Source organism: Macaca nemestrina, chromosome 4 (genome assembly GCF_043159975.1).
Source record: "Macaca nemestrina isolate mMacNem1 chromosome 4, mMacNem.hap1, whole genome shotgun sequence".
Classification (NCBI taxonomy): domain Eukaryota; kingdom Metazoa; phylum Chordata; class Mammalia; order Primates; family Cercopithecidae; genus Macaca; species Macaca nemestrina.
Window position 1 is genome coordinate 19744389 of NC_092128.1, and position 25083 is coordinate 19769471.

Here is a 25083-nt window from a genome sequence, read left to right on the forward strand (position 1 = left end):
GCAATATATTACTTCTACAGACCAGGCTGCCTAGTATGGTAAATAAGATCATGTCAGGACACCAGAAGCAACTTAGGAGTTTGACAGAGTATCCAATGTGCCTCAGGTTGGAGTCCTTACTGTCATTCTACTAACTTTATAAGTTCTGTCATCAACTTTATAAGCAAGCAGTGTAGCAACAGGAAAAAAGACATACTATATAATTTGTGGGGAGTGTAATAGTCACCTAGCATCACTTTCTGTATATCCTTAATTACTGCACATCGCAGAGGATATCATAATCCCAGGGATTAGATTACTCTAGTATATAAACAAGAATGGAAGAACATACACGTTCTCTACTGCAAAACATGACTTGCTGTCTTTCATTTGCTATGTGATCAAGGGGCTGCTACAGTCCTTAAATGCTCTCCTAAATTCCTCTTCCTTTTATAAGAGAAAGGGGGATTCCAGGGGAAAAGCTGTAGGGCTCAATCAAAACAGACTGGTGATAAAGACTGGCATTCAATATACCATCCTGGTAATAAGGCATGGCAGCAATAAAGAATTAAATAGGTATTTGAGATGTCTGCCAGATTAATTTCAACCTAGTAGCACCAATATTTAAGACTGCATGGCTCTTATGTTGGAAGTCATTTTGAAACACACCTGCCCAAGTTTGGGAATATCAGTAAAAATCAAGATGCAAATATATGCCCTTTGACCAATAAATTCCACTGTTAGAAATTTACCCTACCCATATAAATGCACTCTCCAAATACCCTTCATACACATTTCCTTAAGTAGATAAAAGCATCCAGATGCTCAATTATTTGTATGTACATAAAACCAGAAACAATTTAGATGTACATCAAACAGGACTAGACAAATACACTATGTTCTTTAGGTACATTCGCTAACAGCCATTAGGATTATATCCATGTACTAATATGTATCACTGAAATTCTGAAATTTCTGGACAACTACACAAGAAGATTTTTAGTATTTACCTCTCAGGAGTGGGACCTTTGTGTACTTTACCTTCTACTTCATAATCACCTTGTACTTTATTGTTGTTTTACCATAAGCATGTTAATCTTATATTTAAAAAAAAAAAAAAAAAAAACACTAAAATCTCTGTAGGCCTCACCTCCAGAAATCCTAATTCCTTAAGTCTGAGTTAAGATAAGTGTACTAATATTCTCATCCTTGATTGAGAATCATTAGCTTAACATAATGTTTTTCAGCATTTGATTTTCCTTTTTCCTTTTTAAAAACTTATTTTTGTTCTCAGTTTGAGCAAGGGGTGATGATGCAGTCAACGCTACAATTAGACATCTGAAAATGAGCAACTATTAGAGAATCCCAAGAGGTTCTTTCAGTAACTGGAAAGGAGCAGAGCATATGAAAATAAAGACATTGTACAGAGTCAGCAACCATGAGATTCACTGACCAAATCTAGCCCACCAGCTTGCAAGCTAGAAATGGATTTTACATTTTAAAAATTATTGGAAAAAAAAAACAAAAGAAATTAATATTTCATGACACATGAAAATGATATGAAATTTAAATTTCCCAGACCATAAGTCAAGTTTCACTGTAATGCAGCCACACTATTCTTTAGGTATTATCTATGGCTGCTCTCATGCTACAATGGTAAACTTGTGTAATTGTAATGGAAACCATAGGGTTCACAAAGTCTAAAATACTTATGTAGCCTTTTACAGAAAAAAGTTTCATAAAACTTGGTCTATTTTAACAGTGTAATAACAACTCACCATAGACAAACCCGAAATTACAAAATTCTCAATCTGCAGTATTCTTTAAAAAAAAAAAAGGTAAAAAAATCTTTAAGTAGTGAACATGGCTTTTAAAAGCACAAATAAAAACATTCACTGCACTATTTAAGTTACTTTACCCTTGACTTCTACTATCCCATACAAACAATGAATCAGCTGCTATATTAAAGATACATTACTCACAGCCTCTGAGTTATCAATAAATGGATCTGTCTCATCATAGCCAAAGCCTATATCAATTAAATCTTGTAGCCGATCCTTCCGGTGTTTACGGGGTTTCCCACCCTGCAAAGAACAGACATGTTAGACTGATTCGGTACTCATGCTGTTTTCATCAAGTTTAAAAAGACCTGTTAGAAGAATTCAATTAATCTTTGTAGACAATCCCCCTCTCCAGGAGGTTTAAGACCTCCCACACCTTGAGTGCAAGTTGCACTTAGTGACTTGTTGCAACGAGTATGAAAAGGGGCAGGACAGAGGAACTTCACAGTAGAAACCCTGGCCAACACTCCCTCACTAGGTGGTCACAGTCAGCATCAACAGGGACACATCATACTGACCGCACACATCCACGATCTGTGACAAAAACTGCACTTCATCACCTCTGTGACCTTCTCAATAACCTATAACTCCAGCCTAACCCTGAGAAAACCATCAGACAAAACCAAATTCATGGACATTCTATGAAATGAGTTACCAGTGTTCTTCAAAGTTATCAAAATCATCAAAAACAAGGAAAATGTGAAAAACTGCCACAGTATAGATGAACCTAAGGGGAAATAATGACTAAGTGTAATATGGTAACCTGGCTGATTCAGGAACTGAAAAAAGACACTAGGGGAAAACTAGTAAAATCCAAATAAAATGTGGAGTTGAATGGTAGTGTGCCAATGTTGGCTCCTTAGCTGTAACAAATGTATAAATTGCAAGATGTCAACAACACTGCAAGATGTCAACACTGCAAGATGTCAACAACAGGGGAAAGTGGGTGAATGCTGTGTGGGAACTCTCTGTATTGTCTTTGCAACTTTCCTGTAAACCTAAAATTATGCTTAAAATTATTATTATTATTTTTTTTAAAGACAGGGTCTTGATCTATTGCCCATGCTGCAGTGCAGTGGCATGATCATGGCTCACTGCATGTTTGTTTTTTGAGATAGGGTCTCACTCTGTCACCCAGGCTGGAGTGCAGTGGCATGATCATGGCTCACTGCAGCCTCAACCTCCTCGGTTCAAGTGAACCTCCTGCCTCAGCCTCCTGAGTAAGTGGGACTACAGGTGCATGCCATAAAGCCCTGCTAATTTTTAATTTTTTTTTGAAGTGCTGGGATTATAGGTGTGAGACACTAGGTCCAGCCTAAAAGTATTTGTTTTAATAATTAGAATTATACACACAGACATACAAGAAAATGAAAAATGAGTGCATGTAAAAACTGAAATGAGTATGTGAAATCTGAGTTAAGATCTATTATCTAGTTAACTGCATTACGCCAATGTCAATTTCCTAGTTTGGATAACTGTAGATATGTAAGATATTACTACTGGGAGAAGCTGGGTTCAAGGGGCACATGGGATTTCTCTGTAGTATATTTGCAACTTTTTAAGTCTATAATTCTTTTTTCTTTTTTTTGATACAGGGTCTGGGCCAGACACAGTGCCTCATGCCCGTAATCCCAGCACTTTGGGAAGTCAAGGCAGGGGGATCACTTGAGGCCAGGACTTTGAGACCAGCCTGGCCAAAATGGCTGAACCCCATCTATACTAAATATACAAAAATTAGTCAGGTGTGGTGGCATGCCCCTGTAATCACAGCTACTTGGGTGGCTGAGGCTCAAGAATCGCTTGAACTGGGGAGGCGGACGTTGGAGTGAACTGAGATGGCACCACTGCACTTCACCCTGGACAACAAAGCGAGACTCTGTCTCCAAAAGAAAAAAAATGACACAGGGTCTGGCTCTGTAGCCCAGACTACAGTGCCATGGTATGGTTATAGCTCACCTTGATCCCCTGGGCTCAAGCGATCCTCCTGCCTCATACTCCCAAGTAGCCAGGACTGCAGTCACAAGCTATGGTACCCATCTTAAATTTTCTAAGCATCTTCTAAGACTTCCCTGTCCCATGATTTTTTTGGTAGGGTAGCAGGGAAGAGGATGCTTGGAAAGAGAAGAGAAGGCCAGGTGCAGTGGCTCACACCTGTGATTTCAGCACTTTGGGAAGCCAAGGCAGGAGGATTCCAAGAGCCCAGGAGTTTGAGACTAGCCTAGGCAACATAATGAGACCTGTCTCTACAGAAAAAAATTTTTTTTTAATTAGCCAGGCATGGTGGCATGTGCCTGTGGTCCCTGCTACTTGAGAGGCTGAGGCAGGAGGAACCCAGAAGTTGAGGCTACAGTGAGCCAAGTTCATGCCACTGCACTCCATCCTGGGTGACAGAGCGAGACCCTATCTCAAAAAACAAAAGCAAAAACAAAATCAAGAAAACAATGAGTGCAAAGGATTCTGCCAAACAACATGCCACCACTAAGCCACAGTGAGCCTCATAGAGAGCATGAGATGCAAGATGTAAATCTCTAGTTACCTCCTTTGGTTTCAGCTCTCAAACCGCACACCTCTCAATGAAAAGTGTGATTCTAATGCTTAAAGATGAGTAAGTTGTATGTAACATGGCCCTTAAATAAAAGCAAATTGCTTCGCCTTGTTTCAACGCAAAGAAACAGTGATCTGTTCCAGTGCTTGAGGGAAAAAAGTTATGCCAGACTTATGAAAGACATCTCCAACATGGTGTCATCACTTTACAAGTAACTTGCAAAGGCAATTCTGACTAGCTACTATTACATAGTGATGCTAAAAAAAACCTAACTCCCATATAAGCTGTGACTCCACTGTACGCTTTTCGGCGGACAAAACAACGCGATTACTACACCATCATCACCAAGAAAGACATTGTGGTGTGAAATATAAGTAATGGCTCCCATATTTTTAGATTTTACAAGTTAGGTAAAAGTTTCAAGTACAATTCTAGGAACCAACATAGGGTGGCAACATCTTGCTAAATAAGGCCACTGAGGGTATAATCCCAGAACAATGACAATCCTCAAGAAATACCAGCTGGCAACCTTAAACAACATGCATACATATATATATGTGTGTGTGTGTGTGTATATACACACACAGGTGTAATACATACATATACACATATATACATACAACATACCCGTGTGCTCAGATGCAAAATACATATTAGATTGTCCTTATTTTTCCCATTTGGGCAGGTCTGCAGACTGAGACCTTTACATTATGTTATAGAATTATGGTGAGAATCAGCATTCAGGAAAGGGAAAGAGAGAGGTTGGTAGGAGATAGTCTATTGAGAAAAAGTTACACACAAGCAGTTAAGGACATGAGGGATGATTTCGCCCTAAAATGAGACAGAGAGGAAGAGATCTAAGAAATATATGAAAATCCACAGACAAAACTAATGAAGAGGCCTAGTCCTGCCACATACGAAATATTTTTAACGTTATGGGAGTTAAAATAGATGAGGCAGGAATATAAGAATAAAAAGATGGCCAGGTGCGGTGGCTCACGCCTGTAATCCCAGCACTTTGGGAGGCCCAGGCAGGTGGATCACAAGGTCAGGAGATCGAGACCATCCTGGCTAACACAGTGAAACCCTGTCTCTACTAAAAATACAAATAATTAGCCAGGTGTGGTGGCGGGCGTCTGTAGTCCCGGTTACTTGGGAGGCTGAGGCAGGAGAATGGCCTGAACCCAGGAGGCAGAGCTTGCAGTGAGCCGAGATCGCGTCACTGCACTCCAGCCTGGGCGACAGAACGAGACTCTATCTCAAAAAAAAAAAAAAAAAAAAGAATAAAAAGATTAATGAACAGCATTTTTCAGAAACCTACCCTAGCATATAACAATTAAAGATGAAAAAGGCAGCATTACAACTCAATGGAAAATGATCAATAAATAAATGAGATTACAGTAAGTTATCGATTTCTTCTATCAAATTATAAATCTTTAAATTCTGAAAAGATGGAGAATAGAACTGCTCAAACACTGCTGATAAAGAGTGTACCAATAAAACCCTTTTCGAAAGCAATCTGAAAGCATCTGCCAAGAGACTTTGCAATACTCTTACATTTTCTTCTTCTGCTTTTTCTATGATTTCCAAATTTCCTATGAAGTATTACTGTTACAATAGAAATATGCTAAAATAATTTTAAAAACTCTTCATCTTATTTCACCCAGTGATTCTATATAGCTTATTTCAAACCATTACTTAGAGTCAAAAATATCTGTTAAGAACTTACGCCATAGAAAGCAATATGTTAAAATACCAGAAAGAATTTAAGTATGAAATGTCCTTGTCTTCTGGTAACTTAAAACAAGATAATCTATTAAACAAACTTACTGAGCACTTATACCATGTGCCAGCCTTCATGGATTTTATAGTTATACACAAGCAGTTAAGTACAGAGAGGGGAAGAGAAAGATTAAACAAACAACTACAGTAGTTATAAATGGTAGAAAGGAAAAAGGTTGAAAGGAGATCTTTTCAACAGAGGACCTAATCAAGGCTTCTTCCTAAGATAATCATACCCAGACAAGGACAAGTGGAGTTAAGCACTTGCGGAAGCCACCGAAGGCATCGGCACAAGGAAGCAACTGACAAGATCAGTGTTTAATAAAATCACTCTGACTAGTGGTATGGGGAACTAACACAATTGGGGAATAAAACAGCTAGAAAGAAAAAAAATGCTCAGATTTGCAAGAAATTCACAAGTTACTGGGGGCATAAAATATATATTTAAATACCAAGCTACCATTCACTGAATGCTAACCTTGCATCAGATCCTACACTAAGTACAACTATCTATTAGTTCACATTTGACAAATGAGAAAAACGAAGGCTCGGAAAGGACAAGTAACTTATCTAAGGTCACACAGAAAGTAGGCAAACCAATCTTCAAACTCATGACTGCCTAACTCCAACAGGCCATTCTTTTAAAAATTCTATATGAGAAGTTATAGAACCTATAGGGTCATTTTTTAAGTTGAAAACACCTTAAACTCTAATAAAGCAAAACTGAAATTAGTGTTCCCACTGTCATCTGTCTCCAAATTAGCTTCTCCCACTTGACATTCCTATTTTGTTCATCCTATTTTTTCTGCCTTAAAACCATCATTGGCTAAAATTAAGAGTGATGACATCAAATGCTAACATGGACATGGAGCAATTGGTTCTCTCATACATCACTAGCAAGAATGCAAAATTATGTGGCTACTTTGGAAAATGCTTTGGTAGTTTCTTTTTTTTCTTTTAATGCCCTCTCTCAGCGAATCAGGTAGTTTCTTATTAAGCATACAGTTACCATTGGACCTAACAACCCCACTCTTACATGCGCCCAAGAGAAATGAAAATGTGTATTCACACACAGAGACTTGTACTCTCATGTTTACAGCAGCTTGATTCATGGCAGCCAAAAACTGGAAACAACCTGACGGTCATCATCTGATGGATGGATAAACAACTGTGGTACATAATCCACAGTAGGAATACAGTGGATTACTGCTCGGCAATAAAAAGGGACACAGGCAAAACATGGAGGAACTTCAAAAGTACTATGCTAAGTGAAAGTGCCCAGATGCAGAAGACATGAGATTCCATTTACAGGAAACCCTAGAAAAGGCAAACAAACAAACACCAAAAAAGTCTAGAGTCACAGGAACCAGATCAGAGGATGCCAGGGGCTAAGTCTGGAGGGACAGATCTGTTTATAAAGGGAATTTTCTGGGGTGACGCAATTGTTCTGTATCATTATTGTAGTAATGGTTACAGGATTGTATGCATCTGTTAAAATCCATCAAACTGTACACTTAAAATGGATGAATTAAATTTATTTAAATTATACCTCAATAATGCTATTTCAAAACTCTCATAATTTCTGCTTCCAAGTATCTCTCCCCACAAATCTTTGTTGCCATGATTAACCACATCTACAGTTTCCTTTCCATTCTGTCAATTCTAGAATGCTGGCCTTTGTTTTTCACTTAAACATAATGAATGTCTTAATTAGCCTCTCTTCCCTCAAATTGTTTTTGTTTTTTTTTGAGACGGAGTCTCGCTCTGTCGCCCAGGCTGGAGTGCAGTGGCTGGATCTCAGCTCACTGCAAGCTCCGCCTCCCAGGTTTATGCCATTCTCCTGCCTCAGCCTCCCAAGTAGCTGGGACTACAGGCGCCCACCACCTCGCCCGGCTAGTTTTTTGTATTTTTTAGTAGAGACGGGGTTTCCCCGTGTTAGCCAGGATGGTCTCGATCTCCTGACCTCATGATCCGCCCGTCTTGGCCTCCCAAAGTGCTGGGATTACAGGCTTGAGCCACCGCGCCCGGCCCTCAAATTGTTTTTGAGATGGACTCTTACTCTGTTGCCGCCCCGGCTGGAGTGCAGGGCATGATCTCAGCTCACTGCAACCTCTGCCTCCCAGGTTCAAGTGATTCTCCTGCCTCAGCCTCCCGAGTAGCTGGAACTGCAGGTGCACATTACCACACCCGGCTAATTTTTGTATTTTTAGTAGAGGTAAGGTTTCACCATGTTGGCCAGGCTGGTCTCGAACCCCTGACCTCAGGTGATCCGTCCGCCCTGGCCTCCTAAAGTGCTGGGATTACAGACGTGAGCCACCGCGCCTGGCCTCTTCCCTCAAATTTATCCTGCATAATTACCACCTAATTAATATTTTGAAAACACCCTATCATTTCCCCTGCTCAAAATGCTTCAGAAGCATTCCACCTATAAGAATTGAAAACCCTTAACATGGCACCAGTTAAATGCCTTCTACATGTTGACTCAAACCACCTTTCCAACTTTTTACTTACAATTTTCCAACATGAACACTTCATCCATTCGAACTGTCTACCAACTCTCCCCCAAACACACCTTCTTACCATTCCTTGTGCTTTCTCCCCATCTGGGATAGTCTCCTGCTATTCTCTTAATCCTCCCAGCTTTCACGTATCAGCCTACATTTTCAATCTTTTCTCAAGATGCTTTCTAATTAAAATCACAATGACAATGATCTTTTTCTGCTCTCCTATCATATTTTTTGTCTAGGCATAAACAGCTGCCTATAAGATTTACCTGGGAAAGCTAAACAAACAGGTTCTGTTGTAATGGGCACAATCAGATATATGCAGACGTGTAAACAATTTATGGGTAATTAGAGATTTAGAAACATCTATGTCTAGACAAAGTGACTAGTTTGTTGCCACCAGAAACCATAATAGTTCTCAGTCCATAATCTAATCTAAGCAGCAAAATGATTAGTATTGTTAAATAAGTATATATCTTACCAAGGGGAGCAAATAAAAGACTTAAAGCGGCCGGGCGCGGTGGCTCAAGCCTGTAATCCCAGCACTTTGGGAGGCCGAGACGGGCGGATCACGAGGTCAGGAGATCGAGACCATCCTGGCTAACACGGTGAAACCCCGTCTCTACTAAAAAATACAAAAATCTAGCCGGGCGAGGTGGCGGGCGCCTGTAGTCCCAGCTGCTCGGGAGGCTGAGGCAGGAGAATGGCGTAAACCCGGGAGGCGGAGCTTGCAGTGAGCTGAGATCCGGCCACTGCAGTCCAGCCTGGGCGACAGAGCGAGACTCCGTCTCAAAAAAAAAAAAAAAAAAAGACTTAAAGCTTTATTTGATCATAATAGTATTAATCTAACCAAAATGCTTCCCCCCAAAATGATCTTACAAGTATAAGATCTTCACCAAGCATATCAATTATAAAAGTATAAATTATACAAACTACCACATATCTATTCAATGTTAATAGCCATTGAAGAATAATGTGGTAGGCTGGGTGAGGTGGCTCATGCCTGTAATCCCAGCACTTTGGGAGGCTGAAGCAGGTTGACTGCTTGAGCCCAGGAGTTCAACACCAGCCTGGGCAACATGGTGAAACCCTGTCTCTACCAAAAAAAAAAAAAAAAAGCTGGGCATGGTGGTGCATGCCTGTAGTCCCAGCTACTTGGAAGGCTGAGGTGGGAGGATCACTTGAGCCCAGAAGGTCAAGGCTGCAGGGAGCTGTAACCACACCACTGTACTCCAGTCTGAGCGATGAAGACCTTGTCCCCAAAATAAATAAGTAAATACATTTTTTAAAATTGTGATAGTATTTATTAATATACAGGGTAAAAAGAACAGTTTCCTAAATGTTATGTACAGCTCAGGCTATTCACGAAAAGGTGCTATTAGTGTTCACTAAGCATCTGAAAAGGTCTCAACTTAAATGGTAATTATGGAGACAACATCTAAATAACAAGATATTGTTTCTTCCACTATCATACGAACAGGATGATCTCATCTATGAAAAACAAAACATAGCAATATATATCTATAGATATGTATAAAATGCTCAAAGAATACACAACAAACAGATAACCATGGTCATTACGATGGAGAAGGGACAGAACTGGAAACAGTGGTACAGGAAGACTTTGATGTAATATGTATTATTTGAATTTGTTTTTAATAAAAGGAACATATTCATGTATTGCTCAGGTGATCTAACTTTTTTTTTTTAAGAGACGGGGTTTTGCTATGTTGCCCAGGCTGGTCTTGAACTCCTAGGCTCAAGACATCTTCTCTGCCTCAGCCTCCCAAGTAGCTGGGATCACAGGTGTGAGCCACCACAGCTGGCTCTAAAAAAAATTTTTTTTATAGTGCAAGAAAGTACATATGTAATTGCACATGCATTTTTAAAATTCCTGAAAGGATATACTTTAAACCATCAAACTATTCACAGTGGTTCTGCTTGGCGGTGGACTTACAGGTGATTTGCTGATTTTTATTTTGATCTTTTCATTTATCTGTATTTATATATCCTCTTTCAGTGAACAAAAAAAAAAAAAAAATCTTTGAAATATGTGACTGCCCACATACACATAGCTCTCTGGGGCAAGAAACTTACAGTGTCTCTAAGGAGTGACCTGGTTAGCTGGGAGTAAGGAGCAGGAAGGAGATTTTCTTTTTATCACATGACCTTTTGTATCTGAGTTTTATTAAGGACATGTACTTACCCACTCAATAAATGTTATTTTATTAGGTTTGGCCCACCAAATGTTCACTACCAGAGTTTGGAACTCCTCCTCATTTGGCTCTACTTCCCAGTCCCACTGTGGGGAAAGAGTTTTGGATAACTTGTATTTGACACACCCATACCTGAGTACCTCTTTCTTGACTCACTTTCCAACAACTAGGGTTCCACAAGCATTGCTCCACTTATAAACAGATTTCTGCCAACTATAAGGGACAATCCAGTTCCCTCCTTCATCACAGAGGCCATTAGAGTAGTTTTCTAGGTACAGTCTGCTTTTCCTCACTTGCGGTCTTCCTGGAAAACTTCTAACCCTGACCGGCCTCCTGCCTTACCACCCCATTTCTATTCTCCACCCTCCAGTTCCCTAATCGTGCTAAAATTCAATAATGCGTAAATTGTATAAGCTGGAACCAAACTTTTGACAGCTGCCAGAAAGGTACATATAAATTAATTCACAAACATTAAAATTTAACCTAAAGAAATTCAAGTTACATTGGCAAAGAATTATAGTGTCTTCCCTACTAGAAAGACCTCTGTTGAATTACTCTCTTTTTCAGCATCCTTACTGCAGCAGAATCAAAATCTTACTTGATAAATTCTCTGAACCTCTGCAGTTGATATTACATAGTTTATAAATTAAGTAGATCTTTAAAAATCAAAACTTATTTTCCAAACAACAACAACAACAAAAAACCCTTGAATTTTGCTACACCTAAAGTGAAGAACCTCCTTCTTATCTACTCTTCTAGGCACTAGCCCGCTGTGACTCAGAAGAATATTCCTCACTGAGTCATTAGTACTTGCTTAACCTGACAATCGGTGTTTTAGGCCAATGCAGCCTCATTACACCGTAACACTAAACTGGAAAACAAACAAACAAGATGTTCTTAGTACTGGACCCCCTGACCCCGAATTGCCTCCAGCTAATAGTAAACCAAACTAAAAACCAACATTCATTGATCACCTCTAGTAGACAGAGCAAGAATGACCCTGATTGCTAAAAAACACTCCAGTCCTACAAGTGAGAAGAAAACATCCTGTCGACACAAGACTCCCTATTTGTCCCAGCCCTGCCACCACCTTATCTCTTTACATCTATGCCCATTTCTTCAACCTACCAATAGAAAGGAGCTGAGTTTCAAGGCAGTGGAAATATAGCCAAGAGCTGACTACACAGCACAAAAATACTATACACAATTTCTATAATCACCACATATGGATACCAGTCCTTCCTCCTAAATATCCTAAAACTGCGGATTCTCAATTGTTCCTAAGGGATTAAAGAAGGCTGAAGAGAATTTATTCAATTCAAAGAGGCCAAGGAATTAAAAGGGCATGTCACAGCAAGTGATTAGAATTGGTAACTTCAATAAAGAAACTATTATTTGAGCTAGGAATTCCTCCTTGACCTTTATTTAAGGCTCTCTCCCCTACCCCAGTTTGCTTTAAAACATTATTTTATGTCTTTATTGTACATGTAATATCATACATTATTGGTCTACAAAACCCTAAATCCACTGGTATTTGTGTTTTGCAAGTAGGATTTACTTTGTGGTGGTGTCAACAAGTTTTCCCAAAGCTCTATATTGAGGTGATCCTTAGGGACCAGGCCTAACATAAGGCCAAAACAAACAGGAAAACTAGCCTATGAAGTTCCCAAGGAAGCTCTAACCCCTCAGCAAGTGTGGATGATCAACCAATAATATGAGTAATTGACTTCTTACAACTCCCAGAAACAGTACACAAATGCTTTCAAAACAACTACTTGGTATCAGTTTCACATTTGAAGACAGTTTAATCCATAATTATTTTAAGATAAAATTATATTTCTTTCCACTCAGCCAAGTAGTATTTACTGTGAAGAAGTTACTCATCAGAAATTAGTTATTCCAAGATACTGCCATTCTTTAAAACATTATCTGGAAAGAATCACTTTTACAACTCATACAAAAGAAAATCAAGACTTTTCATTTAAATATATATATTTCTTTTTTGTTTGTTTTTGTTTTCTGTTTTTTTTGTTGGGAGATGGAGTCTCGCTCTTGTCGCCCAGGCTGGAGTACAATGGCGCGATCTCGGCTCACTGCAACCTCTGCCTCCTGGGTTCAAGGGATTCTCCTGCCTCAGTCTCCTGAATATCTGGAATTATTGGTGCCCACCACCATGCCCGGCTAATTTTTGTATTTTTAGTAGAGATGGAAAGGTTTCACCACGTTGGCCTGGCTGGCTGCACTCCTGACCTCAGGTGATCTGCCCACCTCGGCCTCTCAAAGTGCTGGGATTACAGGCATAGGCTACTTCACCTGGCCGATTTTATTATTCTTATTAGAGACAGGGTCTCAAGAAAATCAAGAGTATTTAGAAGAATAATTTGTCTTTGAGTAAAAACAGTGTTATTCCCTGTGGTCAACTGTTTCCTTTATAAGACTGCTCAGAATAACTTTTCTATTATCAAATCTACCCTTACCCTTCCTTTTAAAACAAATATGAAACTACTAGGGCTCTGAGAGTCCAAAACCACATAGAACTAAGCGTGAAAGATGGTATTCAATGTCTATATAGCACAGTAAGCAGATTTTAAAGTTATAATGTGATTTCATGAATATTAATAAATGTCTGGCAGAATATATGCCTTCCTATTCAGAGTCATTCAGATTCAAATAGTCTTAACTGAGCCCCTGCTAGGCACAAGGTATTGTGCTAGGTGCTTTCATTTAGATTACTGAATTTATATCCAATTCTAAGACAGCATCATCTTTCAGAATGGCTGGGGTAATGGGGTGAGAAAAAAAATCACTAAGAGAAATCTTTCAACAATTATAGGTTATCCTATGTCCTAGAAGGCCAAGAGAACAAGTCTATACCCATCAAATCGAAGCATCTTACTCTAGAGTATAGAGTAGAGAGTACAAGTGGCCTCATAAAAGGTATATATTACCTAGAGACCATCTAAAAACTGAATTGAAAACCACGATGTTTCGCCTAAACATTCTGGAGCCTTAACTGGGAATAAAGAGAGGTATGGGAGCCTCTTTTACCTGTATCCTGCCTCCTTTCTAACCATCAAGACGAATCTGGAGCCTACACAGTTGTAGAAATGTCAAAACTTGGACTTAGCTATTTAAAAAGATTTATATACAACAACCAATTTAGTATAATCTAGGTAAAACTAAGTACTTAACAGTCATATTGATCTTTTCCCAAAAAACCATTTAGTAATTGATGCTGAATATGAACTGTCACATTACCTGAACATAAGAACAACATAACAGGAAACAGAACATGGCCATAAAAATAGGACACAATGGAGGGGGGAACCCCATAAATTCAATGCAGGGTGCTCTTTTTACAATTTTATACTCCCTAAAATCTTTTTTTTTTATTTTTTGAGATGGAGTTTCGCTCTCCTTGCCCAGGGTGGAGTGCAGTGGCGTGATCTCGGCTCACCACAACCTCCGCCTCCCGGGTTCAAGCGATTCTCCTGCCTCAGCCTCCCAAGTAGCTGGGATTACAGGCATGTGCCACCATGCCTGGCTAATTTTGTATTTTCAGTAGAGATAGCGTTTCTCCATGTTGGTCAGGCTGGTCTCGAACTCCTGACCTCAGGTGATCCGCCCGCCTCGCCTTCCAAAGTGCTGGCATTACAGGCGTGAGCCACCCCGCCTGGCCTATACTCCCTATAATTTCTGATATCACTGATTTTCAACTGCTGCAACACCTGCCCCAAACACCAATCAAGATTATTGTAGTTGAAGAGAGATTTTGTGATAGCCTAGAGTTCTAGGCCTATAGCACCTAGCAGGACACTCTATCTTCTCTCAGGTCACTTTTGGCCTGATGATTTTCTTAAAAGGTTCCAAATAATTACCATATATATATATATTTATATATATTTAGGCTGGGTACAGTGGCTCACACCTGCAAACCCAGCACTTTGGGAGGCTGAGGCAGGTGGATCGCTTGAGCTCAGGAGTTTAATACCAGCCTAGGCAACACAACAAGACCTTGTCTCTACCAAACAAATAAATAAATACACACACACACACACACACACACACTTAATACTCATAGATATAACACTTGGGCATGCTTTTTGGTTAATGTACACAAAATCTCTAATTAGAATGGAAATAAGAAAGTAAGTCACCAAAATAAAAATCCAGAGAAGAAATACAGCCCATTAATTTAGATTATAACAAGAGTAATATTTTATCACTGTATATAAAATAACAAGGCTTGAATATATCTAAGTCAACTGAAACTCAGTTTCACGCATCAAATAACTTCTTCAGAACGTTGGTCTTTCTATGCCAGATACTATCCTAGGGTTAACTAAGAAGACTTAATGCTAACTTTAAGGCAGTGTATCATACACTGAATCACTTTACTTATAGGATTATAAAGAGGAATTTTTCCATTTGCAAAGGGCAATTCTAATCCTTGATTTTGTAACCCACGGCAAAACAGACACTCTAGGCTGGGTGCAGTGGCTCACAACTATAATCCCAACACTTTGGGTGGACAAGGTGGTGGATCACCTAAGGTGAGGAGTTTGAGACCAGCCTGACCAACATGGTGAAACCCTGTCTCTACTAAATACAAAAAATTAACTGGGCGTGGTGGTACGTGCCTATAATCCCAGCTACTTGGGAGGCTGAGGCAGGAGAACCGCTTGAACCTTGGAGGTGGAGGTTGCAGTGAGCCAATACTGCGCCACTGTACTCCAGCCTGGCCAACAAGAGTGAAACTCTGTCTCAAAAAAAAAAAAAAAAAAAAAAAAAACCCCCAAAAAAAGACACACTCTGATATAGTGCTGGAGGGAGTAGAACTGGTGATTTAGTAATATATACTAAATATATATATATGTATAATATATATTTTAAATATATATTTATTTTAAATATATATATTATATATAATATACATATATATTTAGTAATATATACTAAAATTATAAATGCATAAATCCTCCGACCTGAATCGTCTACTTCTAGGAATCTGTCCTAGAGATAAATTTGAAATTGTGCAAAATGCCATTTTACAGACTAATTTACTGCAGCACTATTAATAAGGGCAAATTTTTGAAAACAACCTAAATCATTTGGGGACTGGTTACAGTGTGAGAGTTCCATGCAGTGAAACAGCAATGGAGAGAAAGCACTTTGTCCTGATATGACCTCCCACCCAAACATACTAAGATGCAGTAAATAAAAAGCAAAGAGCTTAAGTGTGTACAGTATTCTATAATATGTATCAAAAGGGGGTGGGAAAGGAATAGATGTATATGTACAGAGATATATCTCTAGTACCACAGGAATGTTACTTGCCTAGAAAGTGGGATTCAATGGGTGGGCAATACAATAAAAGGAAGATTTTTAATTTTTGAATTTTGAGCCACATAAGTGTACTAGTTGGTTAAAACATTAAGTGTAACCAATGTATAACTTGTATAAAAAACACAGTATTTTAGGATTTATATATGTTAGGATTTTAGGATTTATACATTCTATAGGATTTTACAATGTATATATCATGATATAATATAGTCTCAAAGTATTACATTGTAATTAAATACTACAAATTAGTGTAACAACTTTTGCTATTCCTTCTATTTAAATACCCATCAGTCCATCCTTAAATTTGTTATTATATGGTCACAGAATAGAGAACCAGAGGGTCTCTGAAACACCTGAACCTCTCAATTTATAGGTAAGAAAACTGTGGCCTTGGCCAGGCCCAGTGGCTCACACCTGTAATCCCAGCTCTTTGGGAGGCCAAGGCGGACAGATCATTTGAGGTCAGGAATTCGAGATCAGCCTGGCCAACATGGTGAAACCATCTTTACTAAAAATACAAAAATTAGCCAGGCATGGTGGTGCATGCCTGTAATCCCAGCTACTCAGGTGGCTGAGGCAGGAGAATTGCTTGAACCCGGGAGGTGGAGGTTACAGTAAGCCGAGATCACACCACTGCACTCCAGCCTGGGTGACAGAGACTCTGTCTTAAAAAAAAAAAAAAAAAAGAGAGAGAGAGAAAAAAAAAACTGTAGCCCAGAGCTAAAAACCTCACCAAAAGGACACAATTAGAAGATGGCAAAGTATGGCCTAGGACTTGATTTCAATTCCAATCTATTCTCATCTATTTCTTCTACCCTCAAATGGTTTCTTAATTACAAGGAGCCAGCATGATTGGGTCAAGATCCCAGTGGTATCTTGAGGGTAGTATGAATGACTAGGCCAGTGTGAGCTGATATCCTTCCTCTCGTGGGATAATTTTCAATGCTCACAGAGGAATCAGAGGGGTAAAGTGTTGCTTCTCAACTGGGTTATGTTTTAGCAAAGTGCCAAGAGTACTTAAAGCCATAGTGTAAATGTGGGGTGAGGAGTGGGGCTTTCTACAAAGTCAGTAATACTGGAAAATTTGAGAAAAATGTTAAGCAAGTTAATCAGGTAATTAAAAATTATTTTTGTATTCAAACAAACACCAATATATTGTGGCACTGAATATAAAATGTACATGAATATTTAGCATAAACCGGACACTTTCAAAGAGGTATCATGCTGGTTCTGAGTCTGATGCTACGGGCTTAGAAGTACACATATTCACTGTCAAACTCTTAAGAGGCAGAAAGGTTTGAGTACTACTATTTCAAGGGAATTAAAATAGCATTCTCGATGGTGGCAGAAAGCGAATAGAGTTAGAGCTACACAGACCTGGACCTGTAGCTTACTCTTGCCACTGTGTGACCTTATATCAGTTACTTAATCTTGAACTCAGAGCCTCAGTTTCCTCATCTGTAAAATATGGTCAATATTACTTAGCTTGTGGTTTTGTTACAAAGATTGGAGATAATATATGAAAAGCAAACTGCCTGGACTCTAGAAAGACTATAATAAATGATGGCTACTTGGCAGGATGGATCACTTGAGGTCAGGAGTTCACGACCAGCCTGGCCAACATGGTGAATTCCCATCTCTACTAAAAATACAAAAAATTAGCTGGGTGTGGTGTTGCCCCTGTAGTCACAGCTACTTGGGAGGCCAAGGCATGAGAATCGCTTGAACCTGGAAGGCAGAGGTTGCAGTGAGCCAACACTGCACCACTGCACTCCAGCCTGGGTGCCAGAGCAAGACCCTGTTTCCAAAATAAATAAATAAACATAAAAATGAATGATGACTACTTTATCACAAGCCTATTGGAATCTTTATTTGACTATCTAACCATTCACTTGGTTTCAATTTGTGAGAACAAGGTAAGGCAGGCAACGAATATTTATAGGCCCTCTCGACCAGTCACAGAAAGGAAACAGGTCAATAGGACTAAAAAAAGTGATCAGTTTATTATACTCACATATTTCATTTCAAATTTCTTAGCCAACATTTCCACCTCTTGCCTCTCCTGATGTTCATCATTAAATGGGTCTTCTGTGTGAATGAGCTTCTTCTGATTCAAGGTGAATGGGAAAAGAAACAGAAGTATCCATTAGTATTACAAAGAGTATTATTGTTTATTTATTTATCATTATATAACAAACACTTCAATTCTATTTCAATAAATGTGATCCGAAAGGAAATAAACTAGTGAGAATATATAACATAGGTTATACAATTATATTATTCAGAAACTATATTTTAAATTTAATCAATAAGAGACTTTTCCTAATACTAACAAGTAAGTCAGAAGTATTAAAACTAAAAAAAGTTGGTTCATAGTAAAAAATATTTACAGTTGTAATGGACTCATATACACTTCATAGTGTTTTGATGAGTAAGAACTCAACAATCCAAATTGTCTTTACCTGCAAAATGATCATATGGTCACCTTATCCAAAATAACAAGGAAAAAAAATCCCCAGGAACACTAGCTAAACATGAAAATCTCACTTATGGCTCTAGAGTGATATCTTCACTAGCAAAGATTAACTGCTTTGATCAGGAAATGCTTCTAAAAGGAGCTCTAGATTATTAATTAAAATCAACACTTAATCATCTGCCTGTGAGTTAACACTGAGTGTGTATAGCAGCTAAGGTTTTCTGTTGAGGTCCAGTATCAACAACCATTATATCACCAATATCCTGTCAATGGATATCCATTCAGGGAATACACACTACTTTTAAACAAAGCTAGAAAAGAGAAATAGCTGCAAAAAGGTTACATTACCATGCCTTTCTTCTAGTAGGGGAGAGTGAAAGTTTATTATAATACATGGTTTAAAACACACAAACACAGAGCTAGAAGCCCACATTAACCATCTATTTAACAAAACAAACAAAAATAGCCATCACATCCTTAAGTCTTCTACTTTAGTATACAAACATATATATGGTTTTCAATGCACAAAAAAACCAAAACAAGGATAAAAATACTACTTTTATCCAATTTCAGACAACTGACTGAGGTAATTAAAAATTAACGTATACTACAACTGAAATACTGACACAGATTCAATAGACTCTGAAGGGCAAGAAAAAATGCAGAAGGAAGATTTGCACACTTAGAAACTGAGATACTTCATCCTGGATATAAAAGTTGATAAGTGATTGGTCTAAAAAACATGATAGAAAAATGTGGACAGAATGAATACGAGACAATTCATCACACTTGGGACATTAGAATAAAGGGATACTTCTTTAAAGGAGTTAACTTTAGAATTAATTTTTAAAATCATTGTAATAAGTAATAAATTTGGCCGGGCGCGGTGGCTCAAGCCTGTAATCCCAGCACTTTGGGAGGCCGAGACGGGCGGATCACGAGGTCAGGAGATCGAGACCATCCTGGCTAACACAATGAAACCCCGTCTCTACTAAAAATACAAAAAAATTAGCCGGGCGAGGTGGCGGGCGCCTGTAGTCCCAGCTACTCGGGAGGCTGAGGCAGGAGAAAGGCGTAAACCCGGGAGGCGGAGCTTGCAGTGAGCTGAGATCTGGCCACTGCACTCCAGCCTGGGCGACAGAGCGAGACTCCGTCTCAAAAAAAAAAAAAAAAAAAAAAAAAGTAATAAATTTATAGAATACTTCACCCCAATAGAAGTTACCAATGAGGCCGGGCACGGTGGCTCAAGCCTGTAATCCCAACACTTTTGGAGGCCGAGACGGGCGGATCACAAGGTCAGGAGATCGAGACCATCCTGGCTAACACGGCGAAACCCCGTCTCTACTAAAAACACAAAAAAATTAGCCGGGCGAGGTGGCGGCGCCTGTGGTCCCAGCTACCCGGGAGGCTGAGGCAGGAGAATGGCAGGAACCCGGGAGGCGGAGCTTGCAGTGAGCTGAGATCCGGCCACTGCACTCCAGCCTGGGCGACACAGCAAGACTCCGTCTCAAAAAAAAAAAAAAAAAAAAAAAAAAGAAGTTACCAATGAAAGGCCGGGAGCAGTGACTCACACCTGTAATCCCAGCACTTTGGGAGGTCAGGAGTTCAAGACCAGCCTGGCCAACACGGTGAAACCCTGTCTCTACTAAAAACACAAAAACTAGCCGGGTGTGGTGGCACCTGCCTGTAGTCCCGGCTACTTGGGAGGCTGAGACAAGAGAATTGCTGGAACCCGGGAGGTGGAGGATGCAGTGAGCTGAGATCCTGAGATCGCACCACCGCACTCCAGCCTGGTGGAGACAGAGAGAGACTTCGTCACCCCTCAAAAAAAATTTTACCAATGAAAAACATAAACATGATCCAAAAAGGAATCAACTAGTGAGAATAATAAGGAATCCTAGGCATGTCCAGGGTATAGCCTTTTTTGTTTGTTCTTGAGACAGAGTCTTGCTCTGTTGCCCAGGCTGGAGAGCAGTGGTGCGATCTTGGCTCACCGCAAGCTCTGCCTCCTGGGTTCACGCCATTCTCCTGTCTCAGTCTCCAGAGTAGCTGGGACTACAAGCGCCCGCCAACTTGCCTGGCTAATTTTTTGTATTTTTAGTAGAGACAGGGTTTCACCGTGTTAGCCAGGATGGTCTCGATCTCCTGACCTCATGATCTGCCCACCTCAGCCTCCCAAAGTGCTGGGATTACAGGCGTGAGTCACCACGCCCGGCAGGTATAACCTTAACTAGAGGCTCAGGTTAAGGACAGTGAGCAATCGCCATGTCTATTACAAACTGCTCCCTCATGCACTGTGAAGCCCAAATACTTCCTCTGTGGTATGACTCATTTTATATGTATAAATATAAACCTATGGATCTATATTTTTAATAAGAATCACCTTATATGCCATTCTAAAATATTTTATGTACTTTATGTAGGTATCAAAAGTACAGCTCTTATTTACTCTTGACAGCCTACAAAAACAAATTTAAGAAAACAGACTCACTTTTCTTTTACAGTTAAGAATAAACACCCTTCCCCAATCAAGACTAAGCTTTTTTGGTTTTTTCAGGTGAAAAAATATCTGAAAATTATCAACTACCCACATGCAAAACTGATGCAGTAATTTTGTCCTTTGATCTTAACTCATCAACACCACTTTCAGGAGATTCTTTCACAAATTTTATCCAAAATATGCAAACAATGAAATGCCATGGAATTCTCAAATAGTACAGTTATATTAACATACTATAAACACTTATTTTTCTTTTTACAGTAAATGTTCAATTAAGCATGTTCACAAATGGGTGTTCTGGTTAACTGATTTTTCTGGTTTACTAAGAGTTAAACCTTTTTTTTGTATATCAATCATTGCCAAAATTTATTTCTAAAATGCACTATTACCCTTCAGCCAGAAATGGTGACCAAATTAATCATTCAGGATAGAGATGATTCCAATGCCGGTCATCATCCTAAACCACCTCAATCACAGCACTGTACTGCATAGAGACAATAAGCTTAAAGGTTGAGCTAACCTGTGGTTTTGTTTTTCGTATTTTCCCAGCACAAATTAATTGTGCTTTTCGCATTAAAAATAGAGCACAGAAAAATTTCTGATTGTGTTTCAGTAAATCAGGGTTTTACTGTTCATTTAGTATTTACGAAGGGAACTGATTTAAATGCACCCATATGAATGGTATCCATATGTAATACACCTTTTGTTTTGTTTTGTTTTTTAATAGCCCCACATCTACCAATTTCAGCATCTGGCACTAAAATCTTATTTACTGATAGATGGCTATTTCAAAAATGTAGTCCTTCCTCCTCTAATTCTTCTAATTTTGGGAACCACCAACTTTCCAGACCAATTCTAATGTTCGCATTTTGCTTTCTGATGGTCTCTCTTCTAGGATTTCCCTTCATGAAACCATGACAATTTTACTTAAACATATGTTTTCTATGCTTTCTTGCATAATAAGGGTATTCACTGGCAGCAATCACAGGAAAATGTGGCAAATCTTTGTTGCAAAGGTGATTATATACAATGGATTTTGTTTTGTTCAGAGGTATATGAAAAAAGATAGAAGGTTGATATACAACGAGAAAATTGGGCCAATAGACACCTACATTGTTAATAAGTAAACAGAAAAATTAAATGGAATTATTCCTCTTTCTCCCATTACACGAAAGTAGTAGTTCTGGTGTTACCAAGTTAACAAAGCTAGGGTGTCAAACTTTTTTATAATTAAATGATACACATCTATTATTAATTTGCCATCGTGTGACTATTACAGCATAAATAGGGACATAATGAAGGTCTTTGTAGTTCTACCGTGACTTACATTTTACGTCATTTTGGCAGAATCCTCTAAACTATATGAGTTAATATTAAGAAATTTTGTTTTACTAAGAAATTATATCACTATGGAAAGAAGTACTAATAAAATTACATACGTTTGTAAAGTGAGGATAATAGATTTTACCCCATGGAGTTCTGTAGGACTACTAGAAAAACCACGTGCAGTGCTTAGAACCGTGTCTAGCACACAGTAAGAACTCAGTAAAGGTAGTTATTGCTATGTATTTTTTACACAAAGAGAATGCTTCTCTCCTGCAATTTATGAAAATTACAAAAACTGCAAACCAACTTAGATTAGCAGCTCAAATACAGTGTTTGGAAAATGCTCCAATCCAATATTTTTAATATTCTTTTGGGAAAAAAGTGACATCACATTTATAAAGAGGGGGCACTCAAGTGAGTCTAAAGAGCAAAATGTTATGTGGAAGTGACTAAAGTGATCTCTACCTTTAAGCAATTCATTTTGATTTAAAACATTTTGTAATGATTGGACGACACAACATTTCTAAATAATGATCAAAACATTAGCTGGCCATAAAGTAAACAAAATCTAGTGAAACTGTTCAACATGATACTTTGTGACTAAGCAGTCAGTCATTTTGACCATAAAGGTAGTTGAAGATGAAAAAACAAGTGACTTCTGGAGTCCATTAGACCCAAGCTAAAGCAAAGCCTAATAACGGGCATAATTGCTAAGCAACAGAGAAAAACTGTTCTCTTTCTTTACTGTTAATCTATCATTTCCTTTTCTAACTTACTTCTGAAGATCCACCAACCCACAACAATAAAAATTACAATTACCAACATAAGCCCTATCCTTTCTCCATTGTTCACCTCTTACATCAAAAGCATACCTATATATTTTCAATTGTTTTAAAAAATTCAAAGCTGAGATTTTTCTCATCATCCTCCGAAAATTACAAAGGCCGAGTACAATGTTCTTCTATAAACTAATGATAATACATTTAAATAATATGACGGGTAGGTGTCAAATAAAACAGGAGACACCTTCCCATTCAATTACAATATGAACAAACTCCACAAAAAAGGAAAGCTAAAAAGGTTTTCCAATACCAACACGAGAGAAAAATTAGTAACCAGATTAACTAACCCACTTCTCCATTCCTAAAGTGGGATCCTTAGTCTCTGAAAACCTTTAATTATTCTTAAATTCCCTTCGATTAAGAAAAATATCACAGGCACGCAAGCACACCTCAGCAGCCACGGCGCCCAGCAAAACAAACAGTGATGAGGATGAGGATGATACGAGAGGGGTTACACAATCTCTCTGCTTCAGACTGGGGGGCGTGTCCCCCAAGGTTTTCTCTTCCTTTCTACTGGAACGACAGCTGTAGCGCCACAGGGAGAACCCAGCCACACGGCCTGCAGGGCCCCAGGATTTTGTGTGGGGTGCAGAAAGGAAAGAAGGAAAATCTGAGGTTCCGGAAAGTGCACAAGAAAACAGGCTCGGCGCGGCGTTGGGAGCGAGCGCCGGGGGTTTGGGGATTCGGTGCGGCCGGGTGAGAGCCTCGGCCACCCCAGGGAGTGGAGGAAGCAGCGCTCACCGCCCCGTCCACCCGCTCGGCCCCGGCCCCCCGCACCCCACCCTCGGGGCGACCCGGACGCGCTCGGTGGGCGTCCCAAGGTGCAAACCAGCTGGGGAAGACGGCGGGTCCTGAGGCTCTCGGGGTCTGGGGCAGGAGGGAGGAATCTTCTGTACCCGTTGTTCTCCGCACAGCAGCAGCTCCGGGTAACTGAACTCCACGCAGCTCTCGTCGGTGGGGTCCTTGAGCACCAGCTCCAGGCGCACCGTCTCCCTCGGCGGCCGCGGCGGCTGCTCAGCCCGGGAAGCCGACTCCCGCGGCGGAGGCGGCTGCAAGGGCAGCTGCGGGAGCGGCGGCGGCGGCTCGGGCCGCGGGGGCTCGCGCTGCAGCGACATGGGCGGCTCGGCGCGGCTGACCTCGCGCTGGGGGAGCGGCTTCTCCCGCGGCGGGGGCTGCGCGTCCGAGCGGGGGGCAGGCTCCCGCGGGGCCGGCGGCTCCGCCCGGGCCGGCTCGCGGTACGGCTGCGGCTCCAGCCGGGGGGGTTCGCGGGGGTACTCGGGCTCGCGCTCGGGCCCCGGGTACTCGGCCTCGCGCCGCCGCACCGGTGACAAGCTAATGAACGCTACTCTGCGCGGCTCCGCCATCCCCACTGTTCTGGCCCTCTGCTTTAGCTCGAGCCGGCGCTCGCTTCTACGCCGCGCTGCGTGCCTGCCCGCCCTTCCTCTTGCTCTCCGTCGCTTTTCTTCCCTCCACCACCCTCAGCCGTCTCCGCCGACGCCACGGTGAGTGCGGACCGCGTCCCCTTCCCCGCTACTACGTTCTGATGGGCTTCACCGCCATCGCCAGGGTCGCCGCGGCCGCCATGTTGGATCCCCCACATAAATAGAAGCAGGCCGCTGAGCGGGCGCATGCGCACAGAGGAGACGCTCGCGTCCACTGTCGTGGCTGTTGCTCAGTTTTCCTCTTTTCCTCCCAACAGTCTGGCGTCCAGACAGGTCGGCGGAAG

At 40.4% G+C, this 25083-nt stretch overlaps 1 protein-coding gene across 10 annotated transcripts in view; it reads right to left on the reverse strand.

The window, feature by feature from the left end:
• LOC105471299 (ubinuclein 2) overlaps nt 1-25050 on the reverse strand; it is a 100726-nt gene extending 75676 nt beyond the window's left edge. For 5 of the 10 annotated variants that reach the window (XR_981071.3, XR_981070.3, XR_981069.3 and 2 more), the window contains exons 1-3: nt 24254-25048; nt 18228-18320; nt 1962-2063 (exon numbers count right to left, since the gene is read on the reverse strand). Coding sequence is in view for 7 of the 10 variants with exons in the window: in XM_071094394.1 (XP_070950495.1) it covers nt 1962-2063; nt 18228-18320; nt 24254-24721 (663 nt within the window). In the remaining 3 variants the exon portion in view is untranslated. Of the gene's footprint in view, nt 1-1961; nt 2064-18227; nt 18321-23746; nt 24099-24253 lie in introns of those variants that run through there. The other 5 variants (XM_071094396.1, XM_071094395.1, XM_011723701.2 and 2 more) reach the window with 5 other exon arrangements.
• Between the last annotated feature and the right edge of the window lie 33 nt (nt 25051-25083).